The 24733-nt window shown below is 45.4% G+C and overlaps 2 protein-coding genes across 3 annotated transcripts in view; one reads left to right on the forward strand and one right to left on the reverse strand.

Annotated features, from left to right (window-relative positions):
* Positions 1-24431, reverse strand: TXNDC15 (thioredoxin domain containing 15). Of its 2 annotated transcripts, none has more exons than XM_050792852.1 (5): positions 23665-24431; positions 11661-12148; positions 6287-6450; positions 3441-3571; positions 1-408 (listed from the first exon to the last, which is right to left on the reverse strand). In XM_050792852.1, the coding sequence occupies exons 1-5, from the start codon at positions 23729-23731 to the stop codon at positions 212-214; spliced, it is 1047 nt and encodes a 348-aa protein (XP_050648809.1). In that variant the 5' UTR covers positions 23732-24431; the 3' UTR covers positions 1-211. The 2 variants fall into 2 exon arrangements, with proteins under 2 accessions (XP_050648809.1, XP_050648810.1); XM_050792853.1 differs by lacking the exon at positions 23665-24431 and adding an exon at positions 23388-23622.
* SAR1B (secretion associated Ras related GTPase 1B) overlaps positions 1-24733 on the forward strand; it is a 1003791-nt gene that overhangs the window by 699347 nt on the left and 279711 nt on the right. The gene's annotated exons all lie outside the window — the stretch shown is intronic.

Raw genomic sequence — 24733 nt, forward strand, 5'->3', positions numbered from 1 at the left:
TCTATTGAATATTTTTGCATTTGCTTATTGCAATACTAGTTAAAACACCAGTTTATAATTTTTTTATACATTCAGTTGTTCAACAAATGATTCTTTTAATCTGACTGAAGTTTCAAGTCAACACGTTACTGGAGAAAATGTATGAAACTGTAGCACTAATTTCTGAAACGAAGGATTGAAGTTCCTCTTTCCAACTTCTTTCAGTCTATCACTACTCCACATGTTCCTGCTCTTGTCCTGGAATCAGCCACCGAATACTCTCAGTTCGAATGGTAGCATACATAATAAAACTAATTAAAAAGAATAAGGAAAATACAAGCAACCAGTCCACACTTTTTATCAAAGTGCTGGGAAGAGGGCCTATTTGGTCAGCTTGAGTAACCACCACATTCTTCTTGGCTTCTATACCTGAAAGAAAAATCACTGGTTTCAAATCAGACAGAAAAAGCACCCACCACAGACTTTTTCTCAAGTATTATGTGTGGTATGCAAAATGACATGCAGTCCTAAAATAAGCACTGCCACTAGTATATATATTAATATCTGTGACAGATTTCACTTGCCTGTCAGTATAATTTGTAAGTTGCCTTTCTCCCCACCGCATCAAAGGATCAGGAATCCATTCAGCTATTCACAACTAAAACAGTAGAATTTCTGTGAACTCATCAGCAGTTTATTACTCAATGTGTTTATAAGAGTTGTCTTTTGGTGTCTTTTGAGACCAAAGTTCAGTAAGTAACTAGTAAAACTCCTCTCAGGCGTCTACAGAATGTTTTCACAGGTTAAGTAATGCTAAATGCAAAATGTTTTTCATTTTGTTTTTTTGAGACGGAGTCTTGCTCTGTCGCCCTGGCTGGAGTGCAGTGGCGCGATCCTTGGCTCACTGCAAGCTCCGCCTCTTGGGTTCAAGCGATTCTCCTGCCTTGGCCTCCCAAGTAGCTAGGATTTGGCTAATTTTTTTGTATTTTTAGTAGAGATGGGGTTTCACCATGTTGGCCAGGTTGGTCTTGAACTTCAGACCTCAGTTGATCCGCCCACCTCAGTCTCCCAAAGTGTTGGGATTACAGGCATGAGCCACCGCACCCGGCCCCAAAATGCTTTTAATAATTTACTGAAAGAACTGTTATAACAACAAGCCACCACTGGGAACAGGGATTACCAAAGATGCTCTGACTCCCAGATTTGTGTTCTAGGTTTTCTTAGAGCATTGAACAAAATGGCTTCCTCTCCACACATCAATCGAAATGACAATCAGGGATCCATGACAAGACTTGGACTAGCTAACCACCTTGTAATATCCTACTTTTACTCCTATCAGCCAACTCAGCTCTTTTTTCTTTAGTGTTAGCTAAAATGATTATATGCACCTTAATATATATGCAATGTGTGTTATAGTTTGTATTTATTTCCAGGGAGTACACTTTGGGAAGAGTAGGATGCTCACAAGTGAGACAGTGAGGCTTTAGAGGAATGAACTTTTCCAATGGAGGTAATTTTTTCAATTTACAATGCTTTACAATGTTTTACAAATAAAAAATAAGGCCATATGTTTTGGCAAATATTAAGGAATTAAGATAGCATCTACAAATGGATTAATAAATGGAACAGTAGCAGCAAAGAAAATGAACAAAACATAACCATACATGATAATGCAGGTGCATCTCACAAGCATACTATTGCATGAAAAAATCAGACACAAAAGAAAAATACCCTGTATGTCTCCATTAATACGAAGTCCAAAACAAGTTAACACTGTCTATGATATTAGGAGTCAAAACTGTGGTTATCTTGGGGAAGGCAGGAGCAGTGGTGCTGAAGGGAGGCTGGTAATGTTCTGTTTCTTTTTTTTTTTTTGAGACAGAGTCTCACTCTGTCAAGCAGGCTGGAATGCAGTACTGCGATCTCAACTCACTGCAGCCTCTGCCTCCTAGACTCAAGCAATTTTCATGCCTCAGACTCCCGAGTAGCTGGGACTACAAGCACCTACCACCATGCCCAGCTAGTTTTTGTATTTTTAGTAGAGACACGGTTTCGCCATGTTGGCCAGGCTGGTCTCGAACTCCTGGCCTCAAGTGATCCGCCCACACAGGCTTCCCAAAGTCTTGGGTTTACAGGCATAAACCAATGTTCTGTTTCTTGATCAGAGTGGTTACCCAGGGTATTCACTTTGTGAAAATTCATCACCCTGTACACTCATGATTTATGCATACCTTTGTGTAAATATTAAGTGAAAAATGTGCGTTAAAAGTTATAAGTAAAGTGTATGGTATGTGAATTATATTTCAATAAAACTTGTTTTAAAGTGTCTATAATAGGCCAGGCATGGTGGCTCACACCTGTAATCCCAGCATTCTGGGAGGCCGAGGCAGGCAGATCACTTGAGGTTAGGAGTGCAGGCCCGGCCTGGCCAAGGTGGTGAAACCCTGTCTCTACTAAAAAATATAACAATTAGCCAGGTGTGGTGGTGCCCACCTATAATCCCAGCTACTAGGAAGGCTAAGGCAGGAGAATCGTTTTAACCCAGGGGGCAGAGGTTGCAGTGAGCTGAGATTGTGCCACTGCACTCCAGTCTGGGTGACGGAGCGAGATTACGTCTCAATCAATCAATAAAGTATCTATAAGAGACCGGGCACAGTGGCTCACACCTGTAGTCCCAGCACTTTGGGAGGCAGAGGCGGGTGGATCACTTGAGACCAGGAGATTGAGACCAGCCTGGCCAACAAGGCGAAACCCTGTCTCTACTAAAAATACATAAATTAGCTGGGCATGGTGGTACACAACTGTAATCCCAACTACTCAGGAGGCCGAGGCACACAAATCACTTGAACCTAGGAGGGGGAGGCTGCAGTGAGCCGAGATCACACCACTGCACTCCAGCCTGGGCAACAAAGACTCTGCCTCAAAAAAAAAGAAAAAAGGCGGGGCGCGGTGGCTCACGCCTGTAATCCCAGCACCTTGGCAGGCCAAGGCGGGTGGATCACGAGGTCAGGAGATTGAGACCATCCTGGCTAACATGGTGAAACACCATCTCTACTAAAAAGACAAAAAATTATCTGGGCGAGGTGGTGGGCGCCTGTAGTCCCAGCTACTCGGGAGGCTGAGGCAGGAGAATGGCATGAACCCAGGAGGCAGAGCTTGCAGTGAGCTGAGATCACACCACTGCACTCCAGCCTGGGCGACAGAGGGAGACTCCGTCTCAAAAAAGAAAAAAAAAGTTGGGGGGGAAGTGTCTATAATAATTAAAATTACCTATTCATGTTAGCTTCATACTGATTGGGAAGTATTTAACAGGATTATAACAGTTCATTAGAAGAGCGGTTTTACAACTCAAAGTCAGTCTTGAATCCTTCACTTAAGGATTATAGCAGATCAGAACCCACAGAAGGCACAGACCCCCAGCAATAGAATATCTTCCTCCTTAGCACATTACTTCCACATACCTGTCTGATTAAAAATGAAGATTTTCAGTGTTTCCAGTGTTCGATCTGTATGATTAAATCTAGCCATTGGTTTAGCTCCTTGAAATAATAAAATATTAGGAACAGCTACGGTGCCAAACCTGGTAGAAAGGCTACAAGAGAAAGAAGTAAAAAAACCTGAATTTATTATTAATAGAGGGCTTTCTCATACGATTACCATCTCAGAATGGACAAAAATAAATGAGGAAGTTGCATGTGACCTACAGAGATTTCTGACACTTGAAACTTTCGGCTTTTTCATTTGTTTCTGACCTCTTTGCTTATGGGTCATGGCTGGGGGCACTCCTTTTCTGCAATCTGAGTTGCCTTCAATTATAATATGGATCTACCCATGGCACAATTATTCCACTAGTTAAGTTCATGTGTACAGAAACCAGACCAGAAAACTCTAATTCATGGACAAAGCACACTCTGTCAATTTACTTGACAGAAAAAATTTCCAACTCTTCAGAATGCCCATCCCTGTCCCTCAAAAAAATATCAACTTACAGTAGGCAATTAGTTTGGTAAGCTGGCACAAAGGAGTACATGGTCTAACAAACACACCAGGATGTTCACAATTAGGGCAGGATGACTTGTTTGGAAGTAATATAACTGAGGGGGCTTATTTCACCTTTACATAATACAGACTAGTGGTGATAAGCTCCCAAGTCAAAACACTCGGGGTTGAAGCCTCAGTTCTGCCACTGAACCAGTGTGAACTCTGGGCAGATTATTTAACCTTGCTAAGCCTCAGTTTTCCACATTAGTAAAATAGTAATATTGTATAACCAGGATTTTTTTCTTTTGTATACATGCTGTAACTTAAATATTAACATAAGAAGCAAACATGTCCCAGCCCATATAATAAGTGCAAGAGCCTTAGTCTCCATAATTAAGGCGCCACACCAGGTACAACATGGAGCTGAAGGAAAAAAGAAGAAAGCAGGTTGGGGAGGGAGTTGTGGGAGAGGCAGGAGGGACAGTGTGAGACCTAGAACCAAAGAGCACTGAGTATGCCTGGGGGCAGTGGAGGCCCCACCAAAGCTGGACACTGACGTGATCTGTCCTTCCAATCAGTCTGCTCCCTTGGGTCCGGTCACTTAGATATCACCCAGAAGCCTATATGAAAATTACTCATTTGTTGAGCCACTTCTTTCTTCATAAACAGTTTCAGGTAAACATTGGCAATTATATTCCCACAATGAAAATCAGTGGAATACAATTTTTTTTTTTTGTTTTTTGAGACAGGGTCTCACTCTGTCGCCCAGGCTGGAGTACAGTCTCACTCTGTCGCCCAGGCTGGAGTACAGTGGCAGGATCATGGCTCACTGTGATCTTGACCTCCCCAGGCTCAGGCAATCCTTCCATCTCAGCCTCCCAAGTAGCTGGGGTACCACAGGTATGTGCCACCATCCTCAGTCAATTTTTTGTATTTTTTTTTTTGTAGAGATGGGGTTCTGCCATGTTGTCCAGGCTGGTCTCAAACTCTTGGGCTCAAGCGATCCTTCTACCTCGGCCTCTCAAAGTGATGGGATTACAGGTGTGAGCCACTGCACCTGGCCTCAAGTACAGAGTAACAGAAGTTTACTCAACTTCATTTTACCACCAATTGACCATTTTTCAGATGTTCTAGATTTATTTACACACAACCTCCTTGTTGAGGCTGACCTGCTAAGAAGCATCTGATCTGGAAGAGAAGAACAGTTTATAACTCATGCACAATCGCGGCACTTAGGAGAAACATACCATCTCAACAAAGTTCTCTGTAACTTACTTTACTAAACATTTAAAAAAGACAGACCTCGGCCAGGCACAGTGGCTCACGCCTATAATCCCAGCACTTTGGGAGGCCAAGGCGGGCGGATCACGAAGTCAGGAGTTTGAGACCAGCCTGGCCAACATGGTGAAACCCTTTCTCTTCTAAAAATACAAAATTAGCCAGGCATGGTGGCAGGTGCCTGTAATCCCAGCTACTCAGGAGGCTGAGGCAGGAGAATCACTTGAACCCAGGAGGCGGAGGTTGCAGTGAGCCAAGATCACACCACTACACTCCAGCCTAGGAGACAGAGCGAGATTCCACCTCAAAAAAAAAAAAAAAAAAAAAAAAAAAAGACAAGCCTGTCTAGGCTAGTCTAGGCAGCCTAGGACTACTGCATGGCTGCAGTCCTACTACTCAGGAGGTTAAGTCAAGAGGATCCCTTGAGCCCAGGAGTTCAAAGCCAGCCTGGACAAAAACCCAGTGATTGATACACAAGAAATATAAAACAAAGGTAAATGTCATGTTAAAGAGCTAAATTAATTCATTACTTGATCGAGTGCCTACTACAGAACATGACTGCAAGAATAAGTACAGAGGAAAGAAAGAAGGAAAGAGGAAAAGGGAAAAGAAGGAAAGAAAAAGAAAAAGAAAGGAAGAAATCCTGAGTAGACACAAAACAGGGGTGCTGGGAATTAGGCACTTGGGATGGGGATTGAACCTGCTCGTTAAAGTCACAAAGGAATATCCCACTGTGATAGCAATTGTGCTGATTCAGTCTGGCTACAGCCCTCAAAAGTCTTCTGGCCCCTCCCCTGCCATCAGGTGCTATCACCTGCCACCTTTAAATCCACCACACAGAGAACAGCCTACTTTATTTAAAGGGCCTCCACAAAGTGACAGCTCCCTCAGGAGTATGACAATCCTCAATATTCACTCTTGCCTTGCCTTCAATCCCAGGACAAAGCTCATGCCCCCCTCCTCTGCTTCTAACTTAACTAATTAGGACCTCCAATAACTGCAACCATCAGGCAGGAGGATGGATGTAAACCCCACCAACGGAAGATACCTGCTGTGCTGAGATGCATCCAGTGCCAAAAAGTGAAGAGCTGGAAAAGCCCGGGGCAGAGAGTTAAAGTGAGGGGCCAAACTGGCAGAAAAGCGGCACCACGGGGTGTAAAACAGGACTAGAGTACAGTCACTACCGTTTGGGTTCAGAAAATCCATAAGGTCCTGTGGTAAAAGAAACAAGCATTAAAGTCAGCAGTAAAAGTACATTTTTCTGAAAGGATACCCAAGAAACAGGACACACCGCTGCTCCAGGGAGAGAAACGGGTGGGTGGGAGCAGCGAGAGGAGGTACCCTCAGGAAACTTTTGGATTTTGAACCATATGAATCCAGGAATCAGCAAAAAAGTACGATCAAAAAGTACCACTTTTTTTAAGTCTTGCTGAATTAAGCAGAAAGTTTTAAACTTTCCTCTGCACTTTCCTAATATTACAACAGTTATTTTAATATTTTTCATAATTCATCATTTCAAATACAGGCATACCTCATTTGACTGCATTTCACTCCACTGCACTTTGCAGACATTGTATTTTTTGCAGATTGAAGGTTTGTGGCAACTCTGCATCGAGTAAGTTTTCAAATAGCATGTGCTCAATTTTGTGTCTGTGTCACATTTTGGTAATTCTTGCAATATTTCAAAGTTTTTCATTATTATTATATCTGTTATGGTGATCTATGATCAGTATCTTTGATGTTACTGTTGTCATTGTTTTGGGGTGCCACAAGCTGTACCCATAGAAGATAGTGAACTTTATCAATAAATGTCTAGTTCTGACTGCTCCACCGACCAGCTGTTCCACATCTCTCTCCCTCTCCTCTGGCCTCTCCCTCAGACATAACAATATTGAAATTAGATGAATTAATAACCCTGCAGTGGCCTCTGTTTAAGTGAAAGGAAGAGTTGCACAGCTCTCATTTTAAATCAAAGCCAAAAATGACTGATTAAGCTTAGTGAGGAAGCCATGACGAATGCCAACATAAGATACAGGCTGAAAGCTAGGCCTCTTACACCAAACAGCCACGTTATAAATGCAAAGGAAAAGTTTTTAAAGGAAGTTAATGTGCTACTCCATCCAGTGCAGTGACCTCTGATGCTTAAAAATAAAAATAAGTGCTACTCAGTGAATACACAAATGATAAGAAAGCGAAACAGCGTTATTGCTCATATGGAGAAAATCTTAATGCCATGGATAAAGATCAAACCAGTCACAACATTTAAGCCAAAGCCTAAATCCAGAGCAAGGCTCTCTCTTCAATTCTACGAAGGCTGAGAGAAGTGAGGAAGCTGCAGAGGAAAAGTCTGAAGTTAGCTGGGGTTGGCTCATGAGGTTTGAGAAAGAAGCTGTCTCTAGAACATAAAAGTGCAAGGTGAGGCAGCAAGTGCTGATAGAGAAGCTACAACATAGTAACATCAAAGACCAATGAAAAAAAAAAAGAGAGAAGCTGCAACAACTTACCCAGAACATCTAGCTAAGAGAATTGATGAAGGTGGCTATACTCAACAACCAATTTTCATGTAGATAAAACAGCCTTCTATCGGAATAAGATGGCTTCTAAGACTTTCATAACTAGACAAGAGATGTCAATGCCTGGCTTCAAAGGACAGGCGGACTCTTTTTAGAGGCCAATGCAGCTGGTGTCTTATTTATTTATTTGACAATAAGTCTTATTTATCAAGGTCTTTCTCTGTCACCCAGGCTGGAGTACAGTGGCATAATCATGGCTCACGGCAGCCTCAACCTCCTGGGTTCAAGCAATCCTGCCTGTCTCCCAAGTAGCTGGTGCCCACCACCACGCCTGGCAAATTTTTGTACTTTTTGTAGAGACAGAGTTTCACCATGTTCCCCAGGCTGGTCTGGAACTCCTAGGTTTAAGCAATCCACCCACCTTGGCCTCTGAAAGTACTGGGATTACAGGTATGAGCAACCGCAGGGCCAATGCTCACTGCTCATTGCCCATTCTGAAAATCCTGGGGCCTTTAAAAATTATGCTAAATTTACTTTGCCAGTGCTCTAGAAAAGGAACAACAAAGCCTGGATGACAATATATCTGTTTACAGCATGGTTTCCTGAGTATTTTAGGCCCACTGTTGAGACCTACTGCTCAGAAAAAAAGATTCCTTTCAAAATATTATACTCATTGACAATGCATCTGGTCACCCAAGAGTTCTGGTGGAGATGCACAAGGAGATGAATGTTGTTTTCAGGCCTGCTAACACAGTATCCATTCTGCAGCCCACAAATCAAGGGGGGATTTCAACTTTTAACTCTTATTATTTAAGAAATATATTTCATAAGGCTATAGTTGCCATAGATAGCAATTCCTCTGATGGATTTGGACAAAATGAACTGAAAACCTTCTGGAAATGATTTACCATTCTAGATGACTTTAAAAATATTTGTGATTCATGGGAGGTGGTCAAAATATCAACATTAACAGGCATTTGGAATAAGCTGACTCCAACCCTCATGGATGACGTTGAGGAGTTCAAGACTTCAATGGAGGGTAGAATTGCAGATGTGATACAAATAGCAAGAAAACTAGGATTAGAAGTGGAGTCTGAAGATAGGACTGAATTGCTACAATCTCATGATAAAACTTGAAGAGATGAGGAGTTGCTTTTTATGGATAAACAAAAAAAGTAATTTTTTGAGATGGAATCTACGCCTGGTGAAGATGCTGTGAACACTGTTGAAATGACGACAAAGGATTTACAATATTCCATAAACTTAGCTGATAATGCAGTCGCAGGGTTTGAGAGGATTGACTCCAAATTTGAAAGAAATTCTACTGTGGGTAAAATGCTATCAAATAGTGTTGCATGCTACAGAGAATTCTTTTGTGAAAGAAGAATCAATCAGTGTGGCAAACTTCATTGCTGTCTTAAGAAACTGTGGGCCACAGGCCAGGCGTGGTGGCTCCTGCCTGTAATCCCAGCACTTTGGAAGGCCAAGGTGGGCAGATCACTTGAGGTCAGGAGTTCGAGACCAGCCTGGCCAACATGGTGAAACCCTGTCTCTACTAAAAATACAAAAATTAGCTGGGTATGTGGTGCACACCTCTAATCCCAGCTACTTGGCGAGAGGTTGCAGTGGGAGAATAGCTCGAACCTGGTAGATGGAGGTTGCAGTGAGCCAAGATCAGGCCACTGCACTCCCGCCTGGGTGACACAGTGAGACTCCATCTCAAAAAAAAAAAAAAAAAAGAAAAAGAAAAAGAGAGAAACTGTGGACCAGGCATGGTGGTTCACAGCTCACAACACTTTGAGAGGCCAAGACAGGAGGATCACTTGAGCCCAGGAGTTTGAGACCAGCCTATGCAACATAGTTTGACCTCATCTCTACAGAAAAAAGAAAAAAATTAGCCAGGTATGGTGGCACATGCCTGTATTCCCAGCTACTCGGGAGGCTGAGCTGGGAGGATCACTTGAGCCTGGGAGGTCAAAGCTGCAGTGAGCCATGGTCTCACCACCGCATTCCAGCCTGGGTGACAGAGCAATACTCTTGTCTCAAAGAAATTGCCAGAGCCACCCCAACCCTCAGTAACTACCATCCTGATCAGTCAGCAGCCATCAACATCAAGGCAAGACCCTCTACCAGCAAAAAGATTACAACTCATTGAAGGCTCAACTGATCGTTAGCATTTTTTAGCAGTATTTTTAAATTAAGGTATATACATTTTTTAAACATAATGCTACTACATACTTAATAAACTACAATATAGTATGACTTCTGTATGCACTGGGAAACCAAAAAACTCATGTGATTTGCTACACTTCGATATTTGCTTTATCACAGTGGTCTGGAACCAAACCTGCAGTATCTTTGAGGAATGCCTACACTAAGTACTCACAGGGTCCGGACAATTGCCCCCACCTTTGAATTGTGCATCTCAAACCATCTAAAATGGAATTATTAGAGGACTATGATCTCAGATTCAAACTATCATCTCAGCAGAGCTAAGTATGAACTAAGCAGTCATATCGATGTATTTGGCCAAAGGTTAGATCAATTAAAGAGCACACTGTTCTAGCAAGCCGCAGTGTCTCACATCTGTAATCCCAACACTCTGGGAGGCCAAAGTGGGCAAATCAGTTGAAGTCAGGAGTTTGAGACCAGCCTGGCCAACATGGTAAAACCTCATTTCCACTAAAAATACAAAAATTAGCCAGGCGTGGTGGCATGTGCCCATAATCCCAGCTACTTGGGAGGCTGAGGCAGTAGAACCACTTGAACCCGGGAGGCAGAGGTCGTAGTGAACCCAGATCCTCCCATTGCACTCCAGCCTGGGCGACAGAGAGAGACTCTGTCTCAAAAAAAGAAAAAGAGTACACCATCCCTGCCACCACCTGTTTAATCCATAACTCAGATTGTTTAAACTGCTCTCTCCCAGTCATGGGAGTGACACCTGTGAGAGTCCCACAGACTGCAGCATCTACAGGCACTCAAGAGTGGATGCAAAGCCAGCGCCAAGCAGTGCCCTTGGAGGAGCTATGTGCAGTAAAGGTGCTGTGCCCTCATTGACAATAAGCAATCACAGCTCTTAGAGTCAGGATTTACCTGTCTTACATAAGCAGCGTGAATGCATCCTACCCTTCTGTTTTTGGAACCACCCCACAGAAACTGTCAGTCATTGATGAAAGAGAAACTTTTCATCAATATAACATATTTTCCAGGGGCATTACTAAACAATGGTAAATTATCATTTTACTAATCCAGATATGTTTAAGTTGCCTGTATAATAAATAAATACTTCATTTAGAAGAAGAAAAATGGCCGGGCATGGTGGCTCATGCCTGTAGTTCCAGCACTTTGGGAAGCCGAGGTGGGTGGATTACCTGAGGTCAGGAGTTTGAGACCAGTGTGGCCAACATGGTGAAACCCATTTCTACTAAAAATACAAAATTAGCCAGACATGGTGGTGCATGCTTGTAATCCCAGCTACACGGGAGACTGAGGCAGGAAAATCATTTGAACTCAGGAGGCGGAAGTTGCAGTGAGCCAAGATCATGCCATTGCACTCCAGCCTAGATGACAAGATCAAAACTCTGTCTCAAACAGAAAAAAAATGCTATGATTTTGGTGCCAAGCAACGATCTGTCCACTGGGATCTTTATCGTGAGGTTTGGTGGTGGGACTGGCCCAAAGATAACTAGGTTTAGGCCACCTAAAAAGCATAATCAACACTAGTTATATCTCCTCGTTTCCCTATAAACATTACAGAGGGCAAAGTCGATTTTCACTAAAGCAGACATTAAATGCTATCTCGCTTACAATACGATCAAGATCATGACTTTCCATTTCAAAGTTGATAGGGTATTAATCATAAAATAAATGTACTGAAAAGGAGAAAAGCACTAAATAATGTTTCCTTACCTGTGACATATTTAAAATTTTCAGAGTGAAATTTTCTAATCCAGTAATGTTTCTCTCCTCACAGTTCACCTTTGGGGATTTCAGACTTTCAGTGTTATTGGAGTCCTCTGTCGGGGCTGCGTCCGATTCCGCCACTTCTGGCTCTGTGTAATACTCCTCTTCTCTATCCGGGAAGTGTGCTCCAGCACCATCCAAAGAGAAAAGGCTCTCTCGGAGGTTGCACCTTGAGTCCTCCTCTCCTCCAGCGCCACAGGTGCCGCCGCTAGGCTCTGAACTCACTTTGTCCTCAGCTTCCCCAGGAATCACAGACAGCATCACCATGTGATCGCTTCGAGTGTCCAGCCCCAGCACCGCATTGGCCTCTTCTGCCGCCCTGTCCTGGCCCATCGGGTCATGTAGGAGCTCCTCCTCACCCAGGTACACAGCCCCCACCTGAAGAGGGTGAGCAGGCTGCTCCTCTGACCATAAGCGACCACTTTCCTCTGCAACTAAAACATGCCAGCACATTCAGAGTCATACTTGACTTCAAAACAAATGAACCCCAAAGAATTATAGTTCCCCTCTAACATGAAATTTTCCCCTCTGGAGACAAAAAGGTCTCCTTTCGTTAAACTATCAGAGAGCTACCCACCATTTCCCAAGTTAGGAAGAAGGTCACGAGCAGGTACTATTAATAGATTAATGAATGTCAAAGAAGGCCAGGCACGGTGGCTCACGCCTGTAATCCTAGCACTTTGGGAGGCCCCAAGGCAGGCGGATCACTTGAGGTCAGGAGTTCAAGACTAGCTTGGCCAACATGGGGAAACCCTGTCTCTATTAAAAATGCAAAAATTAGCTGGGCATGGTGGCAGGCACCTGTAATCCCAGCTACTAGGGAGGCTAAGGCAAGGGGATCGCTTGAACCTAGGAGGCGGAGGTTGCAGTGAGCCAAGACTGTGCCACTGCACTCCAGTCTGGGTGACAGAGAAAGACTCCGTCTCAAAAAACAAACAAACAAACAAAATAATGAATGTCAAATAATAGACAAACACACAGCTCTGCCCTAAACTTGCTGCTTGCCATGCGGATCATAACCAAAAACATCCCAGTTAGATATCTAATTAGGAAAACAGAATATAAACACTTACATTTTTTGATAAGATTTTCATTTGTATAGTATCATATAGTATCCAAGAAAATGATCATAGTTTTATGCAAGATTCTACTAGAGCAAAGCATCTTTGCAAACATTATAACCGTTCTGTGAGATGGGCAAGACAAGGGTTATCAAGCCCACTGAACAGGTAACTAGGCAAGGCACAGAGAGGCTCAGCACAGTGTCCGATGGCACACAGATAGTAAGCAGCAAAGCCAAGTCTGGGAGCAAAGTCTTCTGGCTGCTACTCCAGAACGAGCCGTAGGCCCCCTGCCATGATACCTCAGGGATGCTGAGCCACAATGCCTGAAGAACTGCTCAAGCTACACAGCAGCTCCTTCCTGAGGTAGCCTCTGACAACTGGACTCTGCTCTCCTGCCTGCTACCCTTGGGAGTGCTGGGAGATGGGTTCGGCAGCAGCAGGAGGAAGAAGAGAACTTTCTCCCACTTTGGAGCTAGAAGGTGGATCTTGAGCATAATGCTCAGATAAGGGAAGAGTCCCAGGCAGTCCCATACATCCATTTACCCATCTCCACTCACCTCCGTAGCAATGCCTCCTGCCCTCCAACTCTTATCAACTCAACACCAGCTGCCAGACTTTGTACCAGGGACGAACCAGCAGAAACCAATGAGGCCAGCAGCCCTCAGGAAACCTCACCATGTGGTTAGGAAACCACCGGCTGGGTGATGAGCTCTGCATGCCAACAGCATGTCACTGGAGTGTCAGTGACCAACTGACTTCAAAGTTGGGAAGGTCTGGGGGCTTCCTAAGGTATGACATTTGTATAAGATCTCAAAGAATATCCCTGTAGAGTTTTTTGTTGTTGCTGATGCATAATAGATGTACATAGTTTCAAAGCACATGTGATAATCAATATATTCATGCAATTTGTAAAGATCAGATCCATGCATTGGGGATATCCATCACCTTAAATATTTGTCTTTTCTTCATGCTAGAATCATTCAAATTCTTCTCTTCTAGCTATTTTGAAATATACAATAGGCTATTATGAGCTACAGTTACCCAACGGATCTACCTCGCACTAGGGCATAGAGCTCTGTGGATTCATTCAGAGATTCAAAAACATTATCTGGGAATTCTGCTTCTGGCCAAAATGGAATAACAAGAACCAGATTTACCTTCCCTACTGAAACAACCAAATAAACAGATAATATATATAAAACAACAGTTTCAGGAAATTAGTTATCAGGCAACAGAGGATAGTGACATCCGAGAAACAGGCGACAAATGAAGAGAACCCTACAACTGCTCCAACTTACTGCCTTGACGGCGTTCCCACTGTGGCTCAAGGAGGGGAAATCCCGGCAGAGTCCAGCAGACTCTCCCAGTTGAAGCGATGGAGCTAAGAGTCCAAGGAGACCAAGAAGCAATAGTTTGCAAAACAGAATACTGCAGATGAGAGCGCTATATAGAGAGGGGACTCCAGAGATCTGTAGAGGCCCCCTGCTAAGTATACAGCAGGGTACTGGTCAGCACATGCATGTGAGTAAACTACCCAATGCCAGAGAAAGAACTATCAGAAAGGATGAGAAGGAACAGTATCCAACATTCACTCAGAGCAGGGAATGGTACCTCTTCTTACCAGCTAGACTGGAAAACTTCGTAATTCACAGGGCACTGAGTAGAGTATACAAAAGGCCCTGCCTCAGTAGTGGGACACTATTAACCGTAAAGAAAATACAGCTTGCTTGCTTAAAAGCAAAACCTGAAAGAACCAAGCTGTTCTCAAGTAACTTAACTGTACCCCAGAACAAAGCTTGAGAATATATATAGGGGGCCAGGCACGGTGGCTCACGCCTGTAGTCCCAGCAATTTGGGAGGCCAAGATGGGTGGATCACCTGAGGTCAGGAGTTTGAGACCAGCTTGACCAACATGGTGAAACCCCGTCTCTACTAAAATATTAAAAATTAGCCATGCATGGTGGCGGGCACCTGTAATTTCAGCTACTCAGGACGCTAAGGCAGGAGAATCGCTTGAACCCAGGAGGTGGAGGTTGCAGTGAGCAGAGATCGTGCCACTGCACTCCAGCCTGGACAGCAAGAGCAAAACTCTGTCTCAGAGAAAAAAAAAAAAGAATATGTATAGGGAATCTAAAATATCCAGCATTCAACAAAGTAAAATTCATGCCTGGCATCCAATAAAAACTTATCAGACATATAAAGAAGCAGGCAAATAGGACACATAATGAGAAAAATCAATCAAGCAACACTGACCCAGAACTTGCACCCGTGTCAGAATTAGCAGACGAGGATATTAAAACAATAATTATAACTGTATTACGTTCAAAAAGTAAAGTAGATATCAAGATATTAAAAAATATAAAATCTACCTGGGAGGCAGAGGTTGCAGTGAGCCGAGATCAAGCCATCGCACTCCAGCCTGGGCAAAAGAGTGAGACCCTGTCTCAAAAAAATAACTAAATAAAAATAAAAACCATCAAACTGTACCTTTTTTTTTTTCTTTTTGAGACTGAGTCTCGCTCTGTTGTCCAGGTTGGAGTGCAGTGGCATGATCTCAGCTCACTGCAGCCTCCGCCTCCCAGGTTCAAGCAATTCTCCTGCCTCAGCCTCCCGAGTAGTTGGGATTACAGGTGCCCGCCACCACACCCGGCTAATTTTTATATATTTTAGTGGAGATGGGGTTTCACCATGTTGGCCAGGCTGGTCTCGAATTCCTGACCTTGGGTGATCCTCCTGCCTTGGCCTCCCAAACTGCTGGGATTGCAGGCATGAGCCCACCACGCCTGGCTTTCTTTCCTTTTTCTTTCTTCTTTTTTTTTTTTTTGAGATAGAGTCTCCCTCTACTGCACAGGTTGGAGTGCGGTGACACAATGTGGGCTCACTGCAACCTCCGCCTCCCAGGTTCAAGGGATTCTCCTGCCTCAGCTTCCCGAGTAGCTGGGATTACAGGTACCCGCCATCGCGCCCGGCTAATTTTTGTATTTTTCAATAGAGATGAGGTTTCAACGTATTGGCCAGGTTGGTCTCAAACTCCTGGCCCCAAGTGATCTGCCCACCTCGGCCTCCCAAAGTGCTGGGATTACAGGTGTGAGCCACTGAGGTACCAGGCCTGGCCCTTTTTTTTTTTTTTTTTTTTTTTTTTTTTTTGAGACAGGGTCTCGCTCTGTCACCCAGGCTGGAGTGCAGTGGCACAACCACCTCCCAGGTTCAAGCAATTCTCCCACCTCAGCCTCCCAAGTAGCTAGGATTACAGGCGTGAGCCACTGCACCCAGCTAATTATTATGTATTTTTGCTAGAGACGGGATTTTGCCATGTTGGCCAGGCTGGTCTCAAACTCCTGGCCTCAAGTGATCTACCCGCCTCAGCCTCCCAAATTCTGGGATTATAGGCACGATCCACCGTGCCCATCCCAAATCATACTTTTAAAGATGTAAACTACAGTAACTACATTGTCTGAGATGAAAACTGCACTGTATGAGATTAATGGCAAAGTAGACAATGCAGAAGAAAATAGTCAACTTGAAGACAGCAATAGAACCTATCCAAAATGAAACACACAGGAAAAAAAAAGAATGGAAAGAAATTAAGAGCAGCAGTGGGCTGTAGGACAATTTCAAGTGGCCTAATGTACAGATAACTGGAGTACTGGCAAGAGAATAGAATGGAGGAACAGAAAAATATTTGAAGAAATCATAGCCAAAAACTTTCCAAACTTGGTAAAAACTATAAATCCACAGATCCAAGAAACTCAACAAAACCCAAACTCAATGAACAAAGCACATCACAATCAAATTGCTCAAAACCAGTTACAAAGAAAAAAATCTTGGCCGGGCGCGGTGGCTCAAGCCTGTAATCCCAGCACTTTGGGAGGCCGAGACGGGTGGATCACGAGGTCAGGAGATCGAGACCATCCTGGCGAACACGGTGAAACCCCGTCTCTACTAAAAAATACAAAAAAAAACTAGCTGGGCGAGATGGCGGGCGCCTGTAGTCCCAGTTACTTGGGAGGCTGAGGCAGGAGAATGGCGTAAACCCGGGAGGCGGAGCTTGCAGTGAGCTGAGATCCGGCCACTGCACTCCAGCCCGGGCGACAGAGCGAGACTCCGTCTCAAAAAAAAAAAAAAAAAAAAAAGAAAAAAATCTTAAAAGCAGCCAGAGGGGGGAAAAAACAACATCATGTAGGGAGGAACAAAGGACAACAACAGGTTTCTCACTGAAAACAAAGCAAGCCAGAGTGGCATCTCTGACTACAAAAACTACAATGTCTGAGATGAAAAAAAAACTGCACTGCATGAGATTAATGGCAAATTAGACATCAGAGAAGAAAAAACCTATAAATCTAGAATTCTGTATACGGAAAAAATATCTTTCAAAAACAAAGGTGGCATACGTCAGTAATCCCAGCTACTCAGGAGGCTGAGGCAGGAGAATCACTTAGACCCAGGAGACAGAGGTTGCAGTGAGCCGAGAGATTGTGCCACTGCACTCCAGCCGGGGCAACAGAGTGAGACTCCGTCTCAAAAAAAAAAAAGAAAAAAAAAATTCTTTTGGCTGGGCACAGTGGCTCACGCCTGTAATCCCAGCACTTTGGGAGACCGAGGTGGGTGGATCACTTGAGGTCAGGAGTTCCAGAACAGCCTAGCCAACATGGTGAAACCCCGTATCTACTAACAATACAAAAAAAAATTAGCCAGGCATAGTAGCGGGCGCCTGTAATCCCAACTACTTGGGAGGCTGAGTCAAGAGAATCGCTTCAACCGGGGAGGCAGAGGTTGCAGTGACCTGAGATAGTGCCACTGCACTCCAACCTGGGCTACAGGCGAGACTCCATCTCAAAAAAAAAAAAAAAAAAAAAGTGAAATAAATACTTCTTCACATCTTCAGACATACAAAAGCTGAAAGAATTCATTACCAGCAAACCCAAAAATCTTCAAGAATCTTCAATCTTCAATCTTGTCGTTTACCAGCAAACGACAAAAATCTTCAAGGAAGTCCTTCAAGCAGAAGAAAAATGTTAACAGTTGGAAATATGGATCCACATAAAGAAATAGAGAACCCAAAATGGTAACTACATGGATAAACATACACAATTCTTTCCAAAAATCTAGCTACAAAGGAGGTGAGGAAGGTAGGGTAGATTCGCTACAGGCAGGGAAGACTAAGGGAGGTTTCTATTTCGGTATTCGGAACATAGGAGCAATTTGAGGATACACAAAGCGGATGAGAAAGCAGGTAAGAAGGGGCCGGGTGCGGTGGCTCACGCCAGTAATCCCAGTACTTTGGGAGGCCAAGGAGGGCGGATCCCTTGAGGTCAGGAGTTCGAGACCAGCTTGGCCAACATGGTGAAACCCCATCTGTACTAAAAATACAAAAATTAGCCAGGCATAGTGGCATGCACCTGTAATCCCAGCTACTTGGGAGGCTGAGGCAGGAGAATCACTTGAACTTGGGAGGCTGAGGCTGCAGTGAGCTGAGAATCACACCACTGCACTCCAGCCTGGGCAACAGAGCGAGACGCTGTATCCAAAAAAAAGAAAGCAGGTAAGAAGGGAGAGGTGGCAATGGAGGTTACATAGGACAGAGTTTAGGACTTGGGCAGCAAAGTGAGTCTTTAGCAGAAGGTCAAGCACTTCTGTGACTACAATCCAGAGAAAGGGCTGGGTGCCTGGGAAGGGAGCATTGCCAATTCGGTGGAGGAGCGGGATCACATTGGCAGTATTTCTATAGCCTTTGGTTAATGAGTGTGTATTGCCTGTATGATCAGAAGAAAAAACAAACACACATGTTTTCTGTGTCATCCACAAGACAAAGCAGGAAATGAAGCCAGAGAGGCTAAGAGTCTGGAAAAGAAAGGATGCCAGGTTTGGGGTCCAACCCTACTCCCAAACACGGCAGCTCTACAGATTTGCTCTTGCTACCTAATCAACGTTCTAGGTTCCACAAGTAAATGAAGAATGCCAAAACGAAGAACCTCAAGAGAAAAAAAATCAGGCCACAAGTTATAATCTGGTTCTGTCTGATCACCCTCAGATAGCCCCTGCACAAAATCAAAATGGAGTGTAAGTGGTGCATGGAGTTGGTATTTTAAGTTCAAGAGTGTTGTCCCCTCCATCCCCCTGCACCTTGTAAAAATATTTAAGTACACAGTACAGATTAGGAACAAAAAAACTTACGCCTTCAGGTACCAGTGTTTTCATTTAGGAATTAGGAAGAAAAGAAACACTGAATTATTCCACAAGAAGATAAAAATGTCATACTATATGACAGCCATTGAACCCTCCCATGCTAATGTGCCTTTCTTTTTTGTTTTTTCTTTGAGACGGAGTCTTGCTCTGTTGCCCAGGCTGGAGCGCGGTGGCACGATCTCAGCTCACTGCAGCCTCCATCTCCCGGGTTGAAGTGATTCTCCTGCCTCAGCCTCCCAAAGAGCTGGGATTACAGATGCACACCACCACACCTGGCTACTTTTTTTATTTTTAGTAGAGATGGGGTTTCACCATGTTGACCAGACTGGTCTCACACTTTTGGCGTCAAATGATCCACCCACCTTGGCCTCCCAATGTGCTGGAACTACAGGCGTGAGTCACTGCACCCAACTGGTAATGTGCCTTTTAAGAGACTGCAATTTGAGCTATACATAAAGTGATAATTATTGCACCACTGGCAGCAAAGAAGTTGTCTGGACAAGTGTGAGGGCACCATGCCAACTCTGCCAGGGAGCCCTAGCCTAGGTCAGCACCTTCACACCCTTCCAGCTTTTCTCAGAAGGCTCTTTACCAGCTGCAGGTGTTTTCACAATGGCTTCTCGCAGGAAAGCCAAATGAGGAGGGACCAAAAACAGCCAGGGGTTGGAGGGACAGCAATCTATATTTTCCATAGGCAATACTGTGTGCTCATTTAGCAAATGGAGACAATATCACCAAGATGTAGAAAATTCCAAGGCTACTATGAAGATTAAATGAGAAAAGATGTGTATGGTTCCTGTAGGTTAAGCACTCCATAAATGGCTGTGGTGATGATGATGATGACGACAACGACTGGTGCTTACAATTCAAAGAGATGGAAAGGCACAATAACACAATAACTAAGTTCTATTAATTCACCTGCAGGCCAGGCTTGCTGGTTCATACCTGTAATCCTAACACTTTGGGAGGCCAAGGCGGGCAGATCACTTGAGGTCAGGAGTTCGAGACCAGCCTGGCCAACATGGTGAAACCCCATCTCTACTAAAAAATACAAAAATTAGGCCAGGCGCGGTGGCTCACGCCTGTAATACCAGCACTTTGGGAGGCCAAGGCGGGCAGATCACCTGAGGTCAGGAGTTCGAGACCAGCCTGGCCAACATGGTGAAACTCCATCTCTACTAAAAAATACAAAAATTAGGCCAGGCGCGGTGGCTCACGCCTGTAATACCAGCACTTTGAGAGGCCAAGGCGGGCAGATCACCTGAGGTCAGGAGTTTGAGACCAGCCTGGCCAACATGGTGAAACCCCATCTCTACTAAAAATACCAAAAATTAGCCAGGCGTAGTGACAGGCGCCTGTAATCCTAGCAACTCAGGAGGCTGAGACAGAAGAATCACTTGAACGCACGAGGCGGAGGTTGCAGTGAGCCAAGATCGCGCCATTGCACTCCAGCCTGAGCAACAAGAGCAAAACTCCATCTCAAAAAAAAAAAAAAAAAAAATCAGCCAGGCATGGTGATGCATGCCTGTAATCCCAGCTACTTGGGAGGCTGACGCAGGAGAATCATTTGAACCCAGGAGGTGGAGGTTGCAGTGAGCCGAGATGGTGTCACTGCACTCCAGCCTGAGCAACAAGAGTGAGACTCTGTCTCAAAAAAAAAAAAAAAAAATTTACCTGCTAAACACATTCACAATCCATCTACTTTCCCCATCCCGACTAACACTTCTCAGCAAAGGCCACAGCCAGCTCTCGTCTGGGCAACTGCTGTAGCCAGCTAAACTGTTCTCCCTGGTCAGCCTGCTATCCCCACTCCAGACCCTGATCTTCACAGTAATACAAGTGAAACTGAAAGATAAAAGGCATATCTGATCATGTCACTCCCTTACTAAAACTCTTTCAGCAGCTTCCCCCACCCTGTGAATGCATCTGCATTCTGTAGCAGAGCTACCAGGCCCCAGTGTGGCCTCTATCTGCACTCTCACCTGTGGCCATCAGATCTCTCTAGTCCCTGATCATTTATACTCCCCCTATCCCCACCTGCCTTACAGCCTTCCTGAGGGTTGTTTCTCTGCTGGGAAGCATCCTCCTGCTTAATCCTTCATCCTCCTCATTCAGATCTCACCCTAAATGTCACCTCTGTAAGGACACATTCCCTGACCCTCAGACCAGGGTGGGAGGTCTCCCATTACAGCTCTCAAAAATGCCCTGGGACTCTCCTTGATGCATTTCTCAGTCTTGCAATTTTCTTAGTAATTTGTAGTTACTTAGTGGCTGCCTTCCCCAAAGTCCTGCTGCTCTGACTCACCACTGGATCCCCAATGCCCAGCATCTGCTAGCTGACTGCCTAGGTTAGACTGGCATAGGGGTATTGAAGCCAGGAGTGTGCTTCCATTCCTAGACACCTGGATAGCATTGCTACCTCCAGGTTGTTTAGTCTCTCAGGGCCTCAGCATCTGAGGCTAACATAGTCTGCCTGTGGCATCCTCTGCTAAAAACAAACAAACAAACAAAAAAAAAAACAAAAAAAACACACACACACACCCCTTATATTTTCAGCTACACTGAGAAGAAATCAGCTGGTGAAGTTCCTTCTGTCTTCAACTCATTCATGGCCTGACCATGATGACCAAAGACCCAAGCTGAACCCTGAATCAGCCAGGGTTCTGCCAGGAAGCAGAACATTTAACTTGGGCAAGTTGAGGAGAGTTTAATGAAGGGACCACTAATGTGTAGGCTGGGTGGAAAGAAATGAAAAGCAATGGTAAGGAACTCCAAGGCCAATAACAGGAGAGGGGGAGCCAGTTACCACTCACAGAGCTTAAGAGTCCAGAGAGAGAAGTAGTCACAAAACCTTGAAACATCAAGGGTAACACAGAGGGCAGCTTTCTAGAATTCAGTGCCTTCCACTGGGGGCAAAGCCAGCCTGCAATAACCTCTCAGGGAGGGAGCGGACAGCATCAATACCCTGACCTCACTCTTCCCTCATTCCAACGCAATGGAAGCAAGACAGTAGGACAGTTGGTATTTATTCCACACAGGACAGCCACACAGGGCACAGAGCAGGGTGGATGGGCTGAAACAGAAGATATCCAACACATGCCATCACCTCTGTGAGGCTGGCAGTTGAGTGTAGTGAAAATGCAGAGGTTGGGCTCTGAAGTCAGGCAGACATGGGCTTGAATCAACGCTCCTCAACTTCTGGCTGTATGACCTTGTCAAAGGACTTACTGGCTCTGAGTCTCAGTTTACTTCTATAAAATGAGAACAATAACATCTACTGCATATGCGTTTAAAAATTACTAAGGCCAAGCACAGTGGCTCAAGCCTATAAACCCAGCACTCTGGAAGGCCGAGGCGGGTGGATCACCTGAGGTCAGGAGTTCGAGACCAGCCTGGCCAACATGGTGGAACATCATCTCTACTAAAAATACAAAAATTAGCTGGGTGTGGTGGCAGACGCCTGTAATCCCAGCTACTCGGGAGGCTGAGACATGAGAATCGCTTGAACCCAGGAGTCAGAGGTTGCAGTGAGCCGAGATGGCGCCACTGCACTCCAGCCTGGGCGACAGAGCCAGACTCCACCTCAAAAAATAAAAAATAATAAAAATAAAAATAAAAATTACATAAACCGGGAGCAGTGGCTCACACCTGTAATCCCAGCACTTTGGGAAACAGGTGGGAGGATCACTTAAGCCCAGCAGTTCAAGGCTGCAGCGAGCCATGATCGGCCACTGCACTCCAGCCTGGGCAACAGAGCAAGCCTTCATCTCTTAAAAAAACAAAAACAAAACAGTAAAGATTCCAAAAGATGATGCTTGTAAAGCACTGAGCACAGCACCTTTCATTCATGGTAATTGTGTTACTACGACTCACCCTTCTCCACAACCCTCTGCTATCCTGCCTCCATCCAGGACACCCCAGGGAAAAGAAAGACCTGCCTGTTCCTGTTAAGGTCTGAATGACAAGCAAGGCCGAGGGTCTGGACTTTAACAGGACTATGAGGAGTGGGGTGAAGGGGCATGAAAGTAAGGCCTCCACTCCCCACCCTCGCCATGCAAGCTGCGGGTTACCGGGAGTCTCCCGTGTTTCTCATCTGTTTTTCATGCAGCGATTGAACAAGGGTGGCCTCCTTAAGACAGTGGTCCAGCAGCGTGGACTCCAGCGTGGGCTTTGGCGTCAGAGACAGGCTTCTGCCACTTACCAGAAGCGCAAACTTAGGCGGGGCCTCAGCATCTTCATTTGTGAAATGGAGACACTAAATGGAACCGAGGGTTTGTGGGAGCATTAAATGGGATAATGATGTAAATAAAGCACGATGCACAGTTCCTGGCTCCTAATACGGCGACAACAAATGTCGGTATTTGATATGATGTTATTAATAATAAAGTGCTCACACCAGAGGGTGTGCCTCAGCAGCACTTACCGGACTGTCCCTTCTGGCTACCAGCCGCCAGCTGAAGGCGGCCTGAACGCGGCCCAACCACGTCCAGGCTCCCGCCCACCGGCCCTCCGCCCGCCGGCCCCTTTCCACCGGCCACGAGCGGGCGGTGAGCCGGGAGAGAAGTCAGGGAGACGCGCCCGGGAGGACGCCAGGAAGGGGTGAGCCGCGCACCGCCGGCCTTCGCGCAGGTCCAGAGCGTCGCCCGGGTGGACCTCAGCTCGCCCAGTCATCTCATGCACTGCCCCCGGCCCACACTCACCCTCCACGCCGCGGACGGGACGCCCCAGCACCCACAGCAGTACTTGCCACCAGCTGAGGAGCCGCATGACGCGGGGCGGTCGTCGACCGGCAGCCAGGACCACTGCCCAGGCCGAAAGGCAACCCGCGCACGGCTACGCGAGTCGTGCTACCAGCCCGAAGAAGGCTGGGGGAGGAGAGTGTGGGAGCGCGGGCGCGGCCCCGCGCCGCCATCTTAACACCTGGCAGCTGTGGCGGGCGCCATCTTGGAGTCGGGCGGATGGCGTCTAGCCGCTGGACTGGAGACCCCATTAGGAGCTAAGCGCCAGACGTCGCAGGTCGTTTTGAACTCTGCTGACCATAGAGTTCAGAGCCGGGCTCTGGCAGAGGCCCATGGCCTCCTTTCTTCCCTCGGAAGTCAGGGCTTGGCTGTTTGAAGCACTGCGCCCGCGTAAGGAGGGTTTTCCACGCTTCATTCCCAGAGCCAGAAAGGCCCAGAAGCCTTCCTTTCTAGTGTCCCATCGAGGTGCAGAAACCTTGGAGGCTGCAAATCTTCTAATCTCTTGCCTTACCCGTACTCCCCTACCTAGGGTTGCCACATAGAATACCTGATACCCAGTTATACTTGAATTTCACATAATGAATATTTTTTACTGTAACCCTTATAGAATAAGGGATATACCCTAAAACTGAGCATTCTGTAACTTTGTGACATCTGGCAACCCTAACCCTACCTATCAACTCAGGGCAGGAGAGGTTGATTTTAACTGATCTACCTTACAGGGCAATCTCTATCTTTAAGTATGGTTGGGGCCATGAGCATCATTGGCTCTGGCTCATGGTGGAGGTGGAGCCACCTCGAACATAAAGAACATAGGAAAGGGCTTAGAATGAGGAAAGCGTAGATGGGGAGATGAGGACAGGGCTCTGCCTTCCCAAGCAAACGCACAGAGCCGGAGTCTTAAGAGAAAATTCTCGGAATAGAGAGGATGATACCAGTAATTAGGGTATTTTGGCGGGGATGGCCTGCTAAAATGGAATAAGGCAATTTTTAAGCAGCCACCAGTACTAAATCAGTGCAGAGAGCAGCT

This window comes from Macaca thibetana, chromosome 6, assembly GCF_024542745.1.
Source record: "Macaca thibetana thibetana isolate TM-01 chromosome 6, ASM2454274v1, whole genome shotgun sequence".
NCBI classification, from domain to species: Eukaryota; Metazoa; Chordata; class Mammalia; order Primates; family Cercopithecidae; genus Macaca; species Macaca thibetana.

What these genes read in the sequence shown, in the direction of transcription:
- TXNDC15 (XM_050792852.1), bottom strand. Translation starts at nt 23,731, where the DNA reads ATGCGGCTCCTCAGCTGGTGGCAAGTACTGCTGTGGGTGCTGGGGCGT. An exon ending in AAATTTTAAATATGTCACAG is followed by an intron (nt 6,451 to 11,660) that starts GTAAGGAAACAT and finishes CTTTTACCACAG; the next exon opens with GACCTTATGGATTTTCTGAA. An exon ending in GATGCATCTCAGCACAGCAG is followed by an intron (nt 3,572 to 6,286) that starts GTATCTTCCGTT and finishes TTTCTCTTGTAG; the next exon opens with CCTTTCTACCAGGTTTGGCA.